Here is a 15,026-nt window from a genome sequence, read left to right as displayed (position 1 = left end):
CATAACCAAATTCTGTATGATGGTGCCTGAGATCAAGGAGCACGTTTTTATCTATGTTTGGATACAATCAGATGCCATTCTGAATTAAGATGGAAGACTTTTTAAAACTGCACTGGTTTTAACTTCTAATTTAAAAACTGCATTAATTTTTTTGGTTTCTTAGAATTCCCAAACAGCACCTGCTACGAAGCTGCTAATAGTATACTCTCCCCAAGAAGCTTTTAAGATATACAGTATTTAATTTCCAGGTGCATTTCAAAAAGTATAACCATTACCCACGTTGATGAATTGGGAACAGGGAGTTTTGCTAAACCCCACCAATATCAGTCCCCCCCCCCCCGCCACATTTAAAAAAATAAAATGAGGAGAGCGCAGCCAAAGTCCAGAAGCTTACTGCTCCTCTTGGTAGTGATGATGCCACTATTAACATGCCTCTCTCGGCTTATTTTTATTGTATCACATCTGCAGCTCTCCACTAATCACACCTTCATCTTATTAAGAACTTTTAACTTCATTGGTATTCCTATTTTACAGATGGAGAACCAAGGGCAAAAGACAGCTGCCTGTCCAACATCACACAATGAACCTCAAACTCAAAAATATTGACCCAATGTTCTAGTCACTGAATTAGGACCATACATGGTTTCACTACCTGGACCTTTTCCCTAGATCCCTCATTCAGTCATTTTATTTGTATGCCACTTTTTCCACACACAAACACCAAGCTCAAAGCGGCTTACAACGAAGAAGGAGGACGAATTTTAAACATACACTACAAAAAAAATTTCATAACAACACAGCAGAACAATAACATAACAACACTTTCATAATAACATAGCAAAACACAAGCTGAATTCAAGCCATTTAAAAGAAGGAAAATTTGTTATTGGGGTGTGTTCAAAGCAGGAAGAGGCAAGACAGATGGCAGAATCACTTGCAGAATGGGTGAAGCTCAGAGAGGCAAAACAACAATTTATTAATATACAGATAGTTTCACACTGTTTGCCAAGATTCAATTTGCCTATAAATGGTAGAAGTTGAACATTAAGTGTGCCCCTCCAAACTGAATTTTAAAGAGGCAAATGAACTCAAGGACATTTCGTTTAAAAACATGAGGGCAAGGAATTTCTGGTTGTGAGGAATGAAATATATGCAGAACACAATACAGCGACCCTTATTTCTGCTGAGAGAAGACCTAGCAGACAGCACACTGTAGACTGCAGTCTGTGCACAGAATAGCTAGGGCTTCCACATTCGTGGATGTCAGACTAGTTTACCCTCCTGTCCACAAAAGATGGCAGGTGCTAATCAAGCTTATTCACAAAACCCTGAGACTAACAAAGCAGGTTTACATGTTATATGTGTGACAGCGTCCTCTTGCAACAACTAAGGAGAGGCAAGTCACCTGCCCTAGCTTTGGAGAGCAGCACCTACTCATGAGCAGACTTCATCCCTGCAGATATCCACACTGGCACAAAGTTTCCAAAGTGGGGACAATGCCATCCCCAACTCCAGGGCTGGCCCCAGTCATTGTATGGGGATCTCTCCATGAATATAATGGGTGAAGAAGTCTCATAATGCAAACAGGCTAGAAGTTACCAACTAATTGTATTACTTCCAAACAAAATCAAGGTGCCATGAGCCAAAAAAGGGGGAGACACTTGTGCCATTCCAGGCATGGGTGCACAAGACTTTGAACAAAGGATGTGGGAACTATACACAAATAGAGTAGAAAAGTGACAGGTGATGCTGTTACTATGCCCCCGAAGTGCCCCTGCACCAAACCACCAACTAGGCTCAAAAACAAAACCATTTCTTACAATTATATCCCATCTTTCGTCTACATTTTATTGTCACAGCAACTATCCTAATAGGGATTATGGGATTTATCTCAGTGCCCAAGACAGTTCTCATAACTTTCTTTCCTGTGGGGCAGGTTATGCCCCATAGGGCTGGCCCAAAATCACCCAGTAAGCTTTAGGGGAAATGGAAGGGAGGGGGAAGGACAGCTGGGGGCCACAGAGCTCCCACTGCTTGAAACCAGCCCACCTGTTTTGCATAGACTTTGTAGCAACCCACATTTAAGATGCAGAACTACCACCATGAATGGATACAGAAGCGTAGGCTTCTACATATGGAAATGTTTATCTAGATGCAACTCACCTTAACCCACCCCGCAAAAAGAAAACCAACTTTCTTTAGAGAGCTGTTTTTGAGGGGAAGACAGTTGTGCATGCAGAAGAGAATCTCCAGATCCCATCTTTGGACATGATGCTAGCCTGTACATCATATCAATGGCAAAGCTCAGTGAATGACCAGACAAGCAATCAGACTATGTGTATATCAAGAAGTAGTACCTTCTTAACTCATTCATAACTTTGAAAGCGTTCTTCATATGCCAAGGGTTCACTGTAACAGGACAGTGCTTTTCAGTATTATCATCTTTCAGATCCAGAGGTTTCTGCTGGCACAGTTTGGTACATCTGCAAGTAAGAAAGGCTGGTTCATTAACTGTCTGCTGGAGAGTTTGTCACCAACATGGGCTAAAAGGTTTTACTGCCTACATTTCTGCAGCTTCCGCATCATCACTACCTGAAGAAAGGAAGCCAGGTGCAGAACTTTGCTTTGACCAGGCCCTCAACACTCAGGACAAACAACCCAAACCTCTGAACAATTTAGATCCATGCATATAAATGCTCCAAGACAACCCCCCCCATATATAATCAGATTAAATTACTGATAGCAGATCAAAACAGTGCCAGTTAAAAGGAGTCGCTCTGAAGGATACTTACTCAAGATGTACTAACAGACTGCAAGGAAAGAGGTCAAAATGATGTGCTCTTTAGCCAAATCTGAAAAAAAGAAAAAAGCCCTAGTGCCATGACTTACCTGCACCTGCAAATGATACACTATAGACTAATCATGAGCCCCAATGTCCTTCCCAAATCTGCTTGCCTTCCAATGTTTTGGATTGCAATTCCATCATCTCTAACCATGCTGGCTCGGCCTGATGGGAACTGTAGTCCCACAACATCTGGAGGGCTGTGCTAGTATGACGACACATGGGCCTGATATCTCACAATACTTCATTTGAGGAGACTTCCCCCTGCCTGCCAATCAAGGCAGCAAGAATGGCCATTGACAATATCTCATTATGTTCAAATAGAGCTGCTCTGTAACCCAAGTCATCACATATTAGCAATTGCTCCAAAGGTCAGAGTAGAGAGGCAAGCACAGGGCTTATTCCACAAGTTTGAGCCACTAGGTACCGTGCTAATGCATCAGGACCAGATTGTCCTTCCAACAAATCAGTCCTAAAGGTCACAGTGAATGTCTGCGACAAAGTGAGTCAATCAATCAGTGAATGCAGAGCCTTCTCGTCAAATGTCTGTATCCAAGCACCAAAGAGATCAAGGGGAAGACAAACTTGGCCTTTCAAAGAAAATAGATCAGCTCAAACCATCATTCTTATTAACTTGTTTAAGACATTGTTTTCTAGTCATTGCACCTCTAGTTACCTAAAGTCTCTCATGCTACGGAAATTGCCTCTATATATCACCAAGTCCATTACATTAAGGGAACATGCATGGTATTTTATTTTTGCAGTTGCTCAATATCCTTTTCTCTTCCTGTCCTTTTTGAGGCTTGTCTGTCTGGATAGCTCAGTTGGTTAGTGTGTGGTGCTGATAATGCCAAGGTTGCAGGTTTGATTCCCATATGGGGCAGCTGCGTATTCCTGCATTGCAATGACTAGAACTGCCCTGAGACCTATGAGCATAGGGCAGTATATAAATTCAATAAATAATAATAGATGATCCTCAGGGTCCCTTCCAATTCTATGACTACTCTTCTATTACTTCTTTTAGCTTAGTGCCAGTTCTGGAAGAGAACCCATCGACTTTAAGAACTTTTACAGTGGATCAATCCAGCAAGTACCACTGCTTGCCCAACCAGCGCTTCCAGCTACAGGTCCTCCCAGTGCAGCCCAACTTCTGAAAGTTCAACAGTTCTTCAACAAACTGCAAGGAGGTGCAATGGACAAGATCGAGGACAAGATCGAGCACATAGAAGACCTTCGAGCAGCAAGCGACTAATAAGTCTAATAAATGAAATGAAAGATGCTAGCACAGTGTGGGTAAGGTCCCAGCAACCATCTTTATTTGCTAAGAGACCTAAATCTACATCTACACACATTAGTTAGTATGCCTTGTGACACTGCCCCTTGTTGATATATGGTTCTTCAAGCATGCTAAAATTATATTCTAATGCAAATTAATATACTGTATTTAGCTTTTAACAATAAAAGTTAATACAGTGGTACCTCGAATTACAAACACCTCATGTTACAAACGCTTCAGGTTACAAACTCCGCTAACCTGGAAGAGTTACCGGTACCTCAAGTTGAGAACTTTGCCCCCAGATGAGAACTGAAATCGTGTGCCAGCGGCACAGCAGCAGCAAGAGGTCCCATTAGCGAAAGCATGCCTCTAGTTAAAAAAAGTTTCATGTTAAGAACGGCCCTCCGGAACACATTAAGTTCGTAACTAGAGGTTCCACTGTAATGTAAACAAAGTGTGTGCTACTGAGCTGTCATATCTTAAAAATATTTTAAAGTAAAAACATTTCAGAAGTATCAAAATACAAATTTCCACGTAAAGTTTTTAACATGTTTGAATATAGCATGTAAACAACATGAAGTGTGCCTTGTTTTCCTGAACAAAGCACTTCATTTCAAATAATTCTGGCTACTGAGTGGAAAATTAAATACTTCAAACTGCACATAAAACCAACAATGACATGGTTATTTTTTTAAAATAGCTTTGCTAACTGAATATAACTTCAACATGCTGAAGTACCGTATTTTTCGCACCATAGGGCGCACCGGACCATAGGGCGCACCCAGTTTTTTTGGGGGGAAATAAAGGGGGGAAGCTCGAGCTTCCCCCGACCCCAGCCCCCAAACAGGCAGCTCTCTGCAAGCCGTGGGAGCACTCCCGCTGCTTGCGGAGAGGTCCGCGAAGCCTGGGCGCGCTGAGCTCAGCGCACGCAGGCTTCAGCATGCAGGCAACTCTCTGGGCTCCCGCTGCTTGCGGAGAGGTGTGCGAAGCTTGGAGAGCGTGAGGGGTCGGTGCGCACCGACCCCTCTCACTCTCCAGGCTTCAGCGAAAGCCTGCATTCGCACCATAGGATGCACACACATTTCCCCTTCATTTTTGGAGGGGAAAAAGTGCGTCCTATGGTGCGAAAAATACGGTAGATCTTAGCTAATTTAGGACAGAAAATTTAGGACAGAAAAGGTTTCCAGAAAATCCCCATTGCTGTGAAACTCTCAAAGAAAAGTTACAGGTAGTTAGCTTGTGTATATATGGACCCCCCCTCTGCTTCAATAAACCATTTTAAGAATCAAGGAAGTGCCCCTGCTCTTAACTACTTAGTGGCTCTGTTTGTATGACAAAAGGCCAGGAGTCAAACTTTATGAGATACCAAAGAACATGAGCCCCAGCTAATTTTCTTTGCCAGTTTCCCCCCCCCCCCTTTCCAGTAGGGCTTATCTTTTAATACACGGGGATTACACTGTGTTGCATCCTATTCTCAAAAAAACAGTCCAACAACTCATTATAAAGAGGTGGTAACATACAATTGGCACCCACCTCTACCTCATTCCATCCACTATTCCAAGAATCAAGCCTGATAAACAACTTAACATTTATCAGTGTTGCTTGCATGGTTGATTATAAGACAACAGCCAGCGGGATACTCCCCACTTCCCGCCAAGATGTTCAGTCTGCCGTGCAGGAAACGGAAGGGATCTGTTGCCATTTAGACTAGAAGACAGACACTTAACTCCTAGTTTGGGGACATGGCACGTGCATCTGCTTTCACATTCCTTACAACACATATACAGTGGTACCTCGGGTTACATACGCTTCAGGTTACATACACTTCAGGTTACAGACTCCGCTAACCCAGAACTAGTGCTTCAGGTTAAGAACTTTGCTTCAGGATGAGAATAGAAATCGTGCTCCAGCGGCGTGGCAGCAGCAGGAGGTCCCATTAGCTAAAGTGGTGCTTCAGGTTAAGAACAGTTTCAGGTTAAGTACGGACCTCCGGAACGAATTAAGTACTTAACCTGAGGTACCACTGTATATGGGTAGCAATATGTCTTTTTGTAGCTCCACTGACCTCAGAAATCTTTGAATATCCTTCTTAGAAGCCTACCCACTAAGAGGTAGCTGGCAGGCCACTATGGAAAACAGGGTGTTATTCTAGATAAGGTGTGAAGGACCTTTGGCCCTCCAGGTATTGCCGAACTACAACTCCCATCAGACCTAGCATGCATGCCTAGAGGCCGAGGATAATGTGCACTGCAGTTCAGCAACAACTGGAGAGCCAACGGCTCCCCAAACCTGGACCTGATGAACCACTGGTCTTAATATGCACCTCATCATGATGCACAAAACTGTCTGTCCCAGAAGAGCTTCTTCAATCTAAAGTGACAAACAACAGGCTCGCTTCCCCTTGGATTAATTGCTTCAGAGGATTCTTAAACTTGTTCCAATACATTTCACCTTCCTAGCTTCAAGAAAGAGGACTTTGGAGGAACCTTAACAAAACTCCTTAAAATCTTTGGGGATCACACAACCCTCTAACCTATGGCAATTTTTTTTTTTGCTGATACCGATCATTACCTGAAGCACTTTACATCCATTATTTGGATGTGTAATTCTTGAACAATTTGAGCTGGTTATTTATTCATACATATAGCAGGATGCAGGTGAAGTTAGTTGAACTGAGGTCCTACTGAAATCGATGGAATGGAACAAATTAGTCATATTTGGCTATCACTGAAATTAGGCAGCTTAAGTGCAACTAACTTCACCTGGATCCAACCCATAGTCTCTTCTCCTGTGTTCTCCATTCCCTCCAAATCATGCAGGAGCAAATGAGCGGCCTTGTCTGCTTCATTCCCAGCTCCCCCTCCTCTCCAAACTGTCACCCCCCCCCGTGTTATTGAGATTTCCACTGCCCCCAAAAACCTTACTCTTCTGTAACTCAGGCTAGGCCAAAAACCTACGTGAAAAGTGGCAGACAAGTGGGAAATATGGCATTTATTTTATAATCTATTTACAAAGCAGGAAGATCCAGTTAATGCAATAATGAACATTAATATGCCACCCCCAAAAATAAAAACAAGGAAATAAATATAGCCACTCACAGACCCTTGCTGGCTCTGGGTCGAGTTAACTTTTCTTTGAAGGAGGTCAGTACAGTAGATGCTCTACATAATGAAGACTCCAGGTTGGGTCTGAAATCCTGAAAACTGTTGCCCATCAGTATATATGCATTTCTGAGATGGCCAGACTGGATGGTCTAGCTCAGTATATTTCTATGTTAGGACAGCAACAATCACAAAGTTTCAGAAAGCAGCATCAGTAATTGTTTGAAGCCTGGGATAATAAGGTTTTGACACATAAAGCTCGAACAAGGCACCAGGTGAGAGCATTCCAGAGCGAAGGCACCATCACAAAGAAAGCCCTTACTCTGCTTACTGTCATCTAACATCTGACAGCAGGGGCATGCATCAGTAGAAGAGCCTTTGAGGATGCTGTAACCTGCCTGCTGAGTCTTTTAGCTATGGGCAACAGGTCTTCACTTCTAGCACCTCACTGGGAGGGGCACTGACTTAAATTGCAAACTCACAATGCTATCAGGACCTCTTTCAAAGCAGCAGTTGAAACATATTAGGGTGCATTTCCCTAATCTTTCAATACATGGGTGTTAGAAGTAGTGAACAAAAACCAGAGGGGCAGGGGACAGAATAGTTATTTCAAGCTAAAGAATTAAAGTGATTGTGCAGAACAAAACTATAGCCCTTACAGGCAGAAACCACCATTCCTGTACGTTACCCAACACACTGCAAGCGCCAAACATGCTACTATTCAATAGAAAATTATTACTAATTCAAACAAAAGAACAAACAAGGATAAAGTGGTTTTCTCTTGCTAGCTTGCCCCCAGCCCACATTAGGATTTAAAAAGAGCACATACAGACTGGTAAGTGTGAAGGGCAGACAAACAAGAAAACGCCTGCCTGAAAGCTGCTCCCTTTCACTTAGAATGAATGGAAGTGTTCCACAAAATTAGACTACAGGCTACCTCAAAGCAGCCCATACTTACATTAAGGCCAGGGTCCAGTTCCAGAAAGTGTTTTGGCCTGGAACTTACAGATTCTACGGGCACTGCTTCTGAGCACGTCCAGAGTGCATTTCTGTTTCCAGACACTCGGCCAGCCCCCAAAGGTGTGGGACCAGGGAGCATCCCTTCCACGCCCGAGAGCATCGCCCCAAAGGCGACCCGTCTATACCAACCCCACTTCCTTTGCTCTGGGGCGCCTGCGGGCTGGCCTCTGGGGAACAGGAAACAAACTCTGCCCGTGCTCCGAAATAACTGCTCCGTTCGTTCCAAAAAGCGGACCTTGGGCATTCCCAACCGGCGGCGGGGCCGAGGCCTGGTCCAAAGTACACTCTGTCGAGGTGGTGGTGGATGCCCTCTCCAGGATCCCTCGCATCGTTATTACGCGCGGCCCAGCCCAGCGCCTTCCCCCCCCCCGGACCCCCATGCGCGCCCAGCCCCGCCGGCGCCGCTCACCCCAACGGCTGCAGAAGCAGCATCTCCATCGCGGCGGCTCCTCCGCTCGGGCTGCTCTCTCCGGGGAACGCGGGCACCGCGCGCCGGCGCCAGCACCATTCCAGCCGCGAGCGCTGGGACACCCCCGGCAGGTCGCCCAGAGGGAGGCAGGCGAGGCGAGCGCGGCGCCCCCACCCACGGCGGCAGCAGCAGCAGCGCCTCCGCCGCCTCGTCGTCCTCCTCCTCCGGCGCTGCCCTGCACCGAAGTGCAGACGGGGTTGCAGCTCCTGCGCCTGCCGCCGCCCCCTTGGCTGTCCACGCTTTCTCCCCAGATTCCGCCAAGCCGGCACTTCCGGGGTCCTAGCCCGACTATCCTAACAGGAGGGGGAGGATTGGGGGCGGGGGGGTGACGCGACGTCAGCGCGCGACTTGGTGCGGGGTGGCGGGGAGAGAAGGGAATGGCTCCTACGCGCTCTCCTCCCCTCCCTGCGCGGTCCTGGAGGCGCGGCGCGGGCGCAGCTCGCGATGGCGGCAGCTGGCGCTGGGGTGGGAGCCAGGCAGCGAGGGGAAAGGCGAGGCTGGGGGGATCTTGCAGTGGAAGGCGACTCTCTCCTCTCCAGGGGCGCGAACTTCAATAAAATATTAGGCTGGGGGAGGGAAATAAGCCCCGCCTTGCATAATCGATCACAAGACGCGGCGCACCCCCTCATCTGAAGGGCAATGCCCATCAACGGGGGGGGGGCCTTGGGCCCTTCAGTATTTTATTGGGGGTGGCAAAGGGACCACGAACCCTAGGAGTTGCCTCCTATGCTCCTCCCGTTTGGATAAATAGGAGGCTGTGGGGTGTGGTATCTCTCCAACCCCCTTTTCCTTATGCTGCAAGGTTTAGATGAAGCCATGAATAGCCTTGTCCAGCTTTGAATCACGTTGGTGGGCCCTGTAAGGAAAAGGTAAAAGGACCCCTGACTGTTAGGTCCAGTCACGGATGACTCTGGGGTTGTGGCGCTCATCTTGCTTTATTGGCTGAGGGAGCCGGCATACAGCTTCTGGGTCATGTGGCCAGCATCACTAAGCCGCTTCTGGCGAACCAGAGCAGCGCACGGAAACACCATTTATCTTCCCGCCGGAGCGGTACCTATTTATCTACTTGCACTTTGAAGTGCTTTCGAACTGCTAGGTTGGCAGGAGCAGGGACCGAGCAACGGGAGCTCACCCTGTCATGGGGATTCGAACCGCCGACCTTCTGATCGTCAAATCCTAGGCTCTGTGGTTTAACCCACAACGCCACCCGGGGCCTTGTACAATCAGAGAATTATAGAGATGGAAAGGGACCCAAAAGGGTTAGCTAGTCCTACCCCCTGCAATGCAGGAATGACAGCTAAAGAGTCAGCGTTGATCAAAGCTGAACCAAATGCTGGTTCAGGAAAGCTAGGAGCGCAGGAAGCTGCCTCATAGCGAGTAAGACCAATGGTCCGTCTAGCTCAGTACTGTCTACATTGCGCGGCAGCATCTTCCAAGGGGCCAGACAGGATTCTCTCCCAGTCCTACCATGAGATGCTGGGGATTGAGCAGGGACCGTGTTCATGCAAGACAGATGCTCTTGTTGGCTGTTCACATCTGTTTGTCTCAGGAGACAATGGAAGAGTGTGCCTGTAACCGTTGGAGAGTTACAGTGCCTGCTGTGGCTGTAGAGACCAATAAGGGGGAGAGATGTTTTGTTGCAGCTGGGGCAGATGAAGGTTTCTTTGCTCTCCTCTCAGCGGTCATTCTTCCTCTGGTCACTGCTATGGATGCACGACCTGACTGTCTGTCTCCAGGCCCTACAGTTTTCTATAGGGGATTACCACACGACAGGCTTGATGTTGCCAGCCTTTGTGTCATGTTTGCAGACATCTGTGTAAGACAGAGTTGGTCTGCCAGTGAGCCTGGTGCTTGAAGCCAACTCCTAGAGCACATCCCTGGGGATCCTGCCATCTTCCTTTCTGTGGACATGAGCACACCAGCATAGACGTCACTGGAGGGTGAATATGCGAGGAAGATTGGCTTGGCAATCTTTCTTTGAGACTGTCCTGCCATGTGTTTCAAGACAGATGCTCTGCCACTAAGCTATAGGGCCCTTCTCCAAACAAACAGGGCAACTTGGTGGTCAGGCGTGGACTTGATGGTGGAAATAACACATCCATGTTATCCTCATCTGTCTCCTTGCCTGCCCTTCATTTATGTTTTCCCTGTGTTATATTTCATATGGCAAGCTCTTTAGAGCAGGGACCTGCCCTTCTGCATGCATGTCGCATAAATAAATAAAATCAGGAGAGTACAAATGGAATTTCCCTTTGTATTTTTAACCACCTCAGGTAGGTTCAATTGCAATAGTAGCTTGATGATGTGTCATGGCAGAATACAGATATGAACCTTGGACTGCAATAATAAACTTGGTAAGGGATAAGGCCAATGTGGGGAACCTCTGGCACTTCAGATGTTGCTGAACCACAACTCCCAACAGCCTCAACAAGCACAGATTACAAGGCCATCTATATAGAGAGAGACTGTGGGTCAAACCACAGAGCCTAGGACTTGCTGATCAGAAGGTCGGCGGTTCGAATCCCCGCAACGGGGTGAGCTCCTGTTGCTCGGTCCCTGCTCCTGCCAACCTAGCAGTTCAAAAGCACGTCAAAGTGCAAGTAGATAAATAGGTACTGCTCCGGTGGGAAGGTAAACGCCGTTTCCGTGCACTGCTCTGGTTCGCCAGAAGCGGCTTAGTCATGCTGACCACATGACCCGGAAGCTGTACGCCGGCTCCCTCGGCCAGTAAAGCGAGATGAGCGCCGCAACCCCAGAGTCGGCCACGACTGGACCTAATGGTCAGGGGTCCCTTTACCTTACATCACATTGCAAGGCCATCTATAAATAGAGAGAGGGGAGTCCCTAAGATGGTTGGATTGCACCTTGTACGCCTCCTTCTGGCAACTCCTGCAGCCAAACTGGTGCCAAACGTACTGCTCTGCGTTCCTTTGAACCACATCAGTGAGGACAAGAGTGGCGGTCTTGTCATCTAGGCAGCCCAGGACCTCCATACACACTGCCCAGACTTGTGACCCCTGTTCTTTCAAGACATGGCTGCCAACAACTTTACATACAGAGAAAGATTCCCACTTATTTCCTCGATTGCAACTTGTTTTAAACAGTTGCTAATACAGTGGTACCTCCGGTTGCGGACGGGATCCATTCCGGAGGCAGCTATCTCCATGCATGGCCTGGGTCAGCAAGTTAGTGGAATCAGGCTCATGAGCAGTTACCCCAATTTTTTACTAGTCTGAGTCTGTATCTATGTAGTTAGGCAAGAAGGATTATGATAGTAATCCCATATCAGTGTCCACCTCTTCATCATTGCTGTAAATTCTTAGGCGACACTATTACAGGGCCAAATATAGTATCACAATAGCAAAGGTTCATTCGCCTGGTTGTCTTCCAATATGGTATCATCTGTCAGCAACACCCTTCTGCAGACTGCATTGGGCAAACCAGACAATCTTAAGTAGACAGAAATCTGACATCAGAAATGGAAATATTCAGAACCCAGTACGAGAATGTCTTAATGTTACAAGACACACAGTTACAGTGGTACCTCGGGTTAAGTACTTAATTCGTTCCGGAGGTCCGTTTTTAACCTGAAACTGTTCTTAACCTGAAGCACCACTTTAGCTAATGGGACCTCCTGCTGCCGCCGCGCCGCCGGAGCACGATTTTTGTTCTCATCCTGAAGCAAATTTCTTAACCTGAAGCTGTCTTGGCCTATAGAGTGAGATGAGTGCGCAACCCTAGAGTCGTCCGTGACTGGACCTAATGGTCAGGGGTACCTTTACCTTTTACCCGCTAACTTAGGATCATATGTCATGTGTCTTTGTCTATGAAGGCAGAAGCCATAATACATTTGATAGTAAAGACTATGAAAATCAGATCAGATGCCACAAGACTCCGTGCTTTAACTACTAAATTGTTAATGTCCTTTTAACTTTATACAAATATTGTACCAGTGAGAATATTTGCTTTTTCTTTCTGTGCCTTGTGGGAAATCCTTAACATGTAGTTTTAGAAGTAACTCCCACTGAGTTCAGTGGGACTTATTTGCAAGTAAATTATGTTTAGGATTGCAACCTCACAGGTAACATTCAGGTGTATGAATCACAATACTTTGTCCACTAGTTAACTGGGTTGTGCTTTTTTAAATAAATAAATAATAACTAAGTTGACAGTAGGCATATGCACCACTCTTTAGTTCATAGAGCACTCTGTAGCGGCTTACTCCAATAAGAAATGCAATACTGTTAAAATAATAAGATTATAAAATAATAACCAATTAAGCTGTATAATCTAGAAGAGTAACAGAGTCATACACTAAAAATTCTGTTGGGTGGTGGTGGTATTAATCTGTCCAACAGACAGGAGTGAGAAAGCCAGTTGAGTTAGGGTATTTCACATGCTGCAGCTCCACCAATGAGAAGCCCACCCACTTCATCCCACCAGGGGAAAGGACAGAGAGTGGGACCTCCAATGAAGATCTCGGACTTAACAGTGCAATCCTGTGCATGTGCTCTTGGAAGTAAGTTTCATTAAGTTCAATGGGGCTTACTCCTAGGTAAGTGGGTAGAGGAGTCCTCTTTTAACTAATGTGACAAATTAGTTTATGACTTACAGTAAATTCTATTGATTTCAATGGGAACTAAGTGCAACTGACTTAGTCTGGATTTCACCCATAAGATATAACACAGCATCCAAATAATTGTAAACAAAGTTCCTTAACCTTTGGTGTACAATCCTCCAGAAGGAAAGGGATACATAATTTTCATGTGTGTCAGGCTTTTGATACCCTATCCTATAAGTATTTATAAACAGCAGTTGACGCTAGGCAAGGTTATCATGTAACATGCATTTATACTGGATCCTTTCCTCAACTGATTGTGGGTATAATATATTAATTTCCAAAGGAAAACATAAACCTGTCTCCTTGCCTGCCCTTCACTTATATTTTCCCTATGTTATGTTTCATACGGCAAGCTCTAAGGTAAAGGGACCCCTGACCATTAGGTCCAGTTGTGACCGACTCTGGGGTTGCGGCGCTCATCTCGTCAGATTTTGTATTTATGGCTAAATTAATTTTATATACAGCATTTACAAACTATTTATTTAATTAAATCCACCCCCTTCATCCGTAGATCTGAGGGCTCTTCACAACATAAAAATACAATATTAAAATGTAAAATGCATGATAAAAAACCCAAGCAAACCAATAACCTTTCCCACCCCCTCCCACAAACACATATAAATGGGGTGTAAGATGTTAATCAGCCAAAGGCCCGGCTGAAATGGACCCTTTTTTTGCCTGGCAGCTAAAGGTGCATAATGAAGTTGCCAACTAAACTTCCCTGAGGAGAGCATTCCATAAATGGGGAGCCATTGCAGAAAAGGCTGATCTCAGGGTCCAGGGAAAGTTCCTATATGGATTAAATTCGTGTGTGTGCATGCACAATATAGTGCCATCTCGTGGTCAGTGGATCACAGTGCTCATTCTGACAAGAAGCATTCCATTTTAATCTCTTTTTCACTGGCATGATCCCCTCCCTTGTAGATAACTATCAAAATACACATGACCCCCACTTTTGTTTTCTTTTAAAAATTAAAGTGAACAAAATGAGACATCTGTGAATATATTTCTCAAATCAATTAAATAATACGGAACAGTCAGTTTCAATGGGGGGGGGGGGATGGTTTTAAGGCTGCAGTCCTAAACTCTCCCACTAGGGAACAAGCTCCATCAGACTCTGTCGAACTTACTTCAGCTGCATGTCAAGTGACTTCTCGAATATAACCTGCAGTAAATTGGAAAGATGCAGATTTATTTATTTTAGAGATCAGCATGAATAGGAGTGTTCCTTGTTATCAGCACAGTGATCTTCCTCAGAAACTGACAGAGTGGGTTTCATGCTATGCAGAGGATTAGATTTACAGTATATGGGGAAAGGCACCTTTCTTTATTTGAACAACAGTCTCAACTTTCTCAGTTTTTGAGCAGAATTTTACCAATAAAGAATTAAATTGAAAAGCAGCAATTGTAAAGTACTACTTAAGAATGGTTGGCATGCATTATCAGTGGTTCTGGCTACATTGCCAAGAGCCTTCCTGTCAACCGCTATTTATCTTACTTTATTTAATATGTTTCTAGGTCTCCCTTCATCATTCCCAGTCCCAGAGTGGGTTGCAAGCCCTGTCTGCTGCCCTGTCTTCAGGGCAGGAGTTGGCTCTTTAAGACTGAAGTTCTTGTGAATGGCTGAAGTGTGGAGGAGGTAAGCTGTTGACAAGAGGCTTAAAAGGCCTCGGTCTACTCCCAACCTTTATCAGAGC

The 15,026-nt window shown here is 45.6% G+C and overlaps 1 protein-coding gene across 1 annotated transcript in view; it reads right to left on the bottom strand.

Moving 5' to 3' along the window:
* The window catches only part of KLHL2 (kelch like family member 2), a 36,799-nt gene extending 27,813 nt beyond the window's left edge, over positions 1–8,986 (bottom strand). Inside the window, exons 1-2 of the mRNA XM_081926071.1 lie at positions 8,649–8,986; positions 2,358–2,483 (exon numbers count right to left, since the gene is read on the bottom strand). Of these exons, the coding sequence (XP_081782197.1) occupies positions 2,358–2,483; positions 8,649–8,677 (155 nt within the window). The 5' untranslated portion in view covers positions 8,678–8,986. The remainder of the gene's footprint in view (positions 1–2,357; positions 2,484–8,648) is intronic.
* Positions 8,987–15,026: the final 6,040 nt, after the last annotated feature.

The sequence above is a fragment of the Podarcis melisellensis genome (genome assembly GCF_964234715.1).
Source record: "Podarcis melisellensis genome assembly, chromosome: 9".
Taxonomy (NCBI): Eukaryota; Metazoa; Chordata; class Lepidosauria; order Squamata; family Lacertidae; genus Podarcis; species Podarcis melisellensis.
This window is presented reverse-complemented; position numbering and strand designations above follow the sequence as displayed.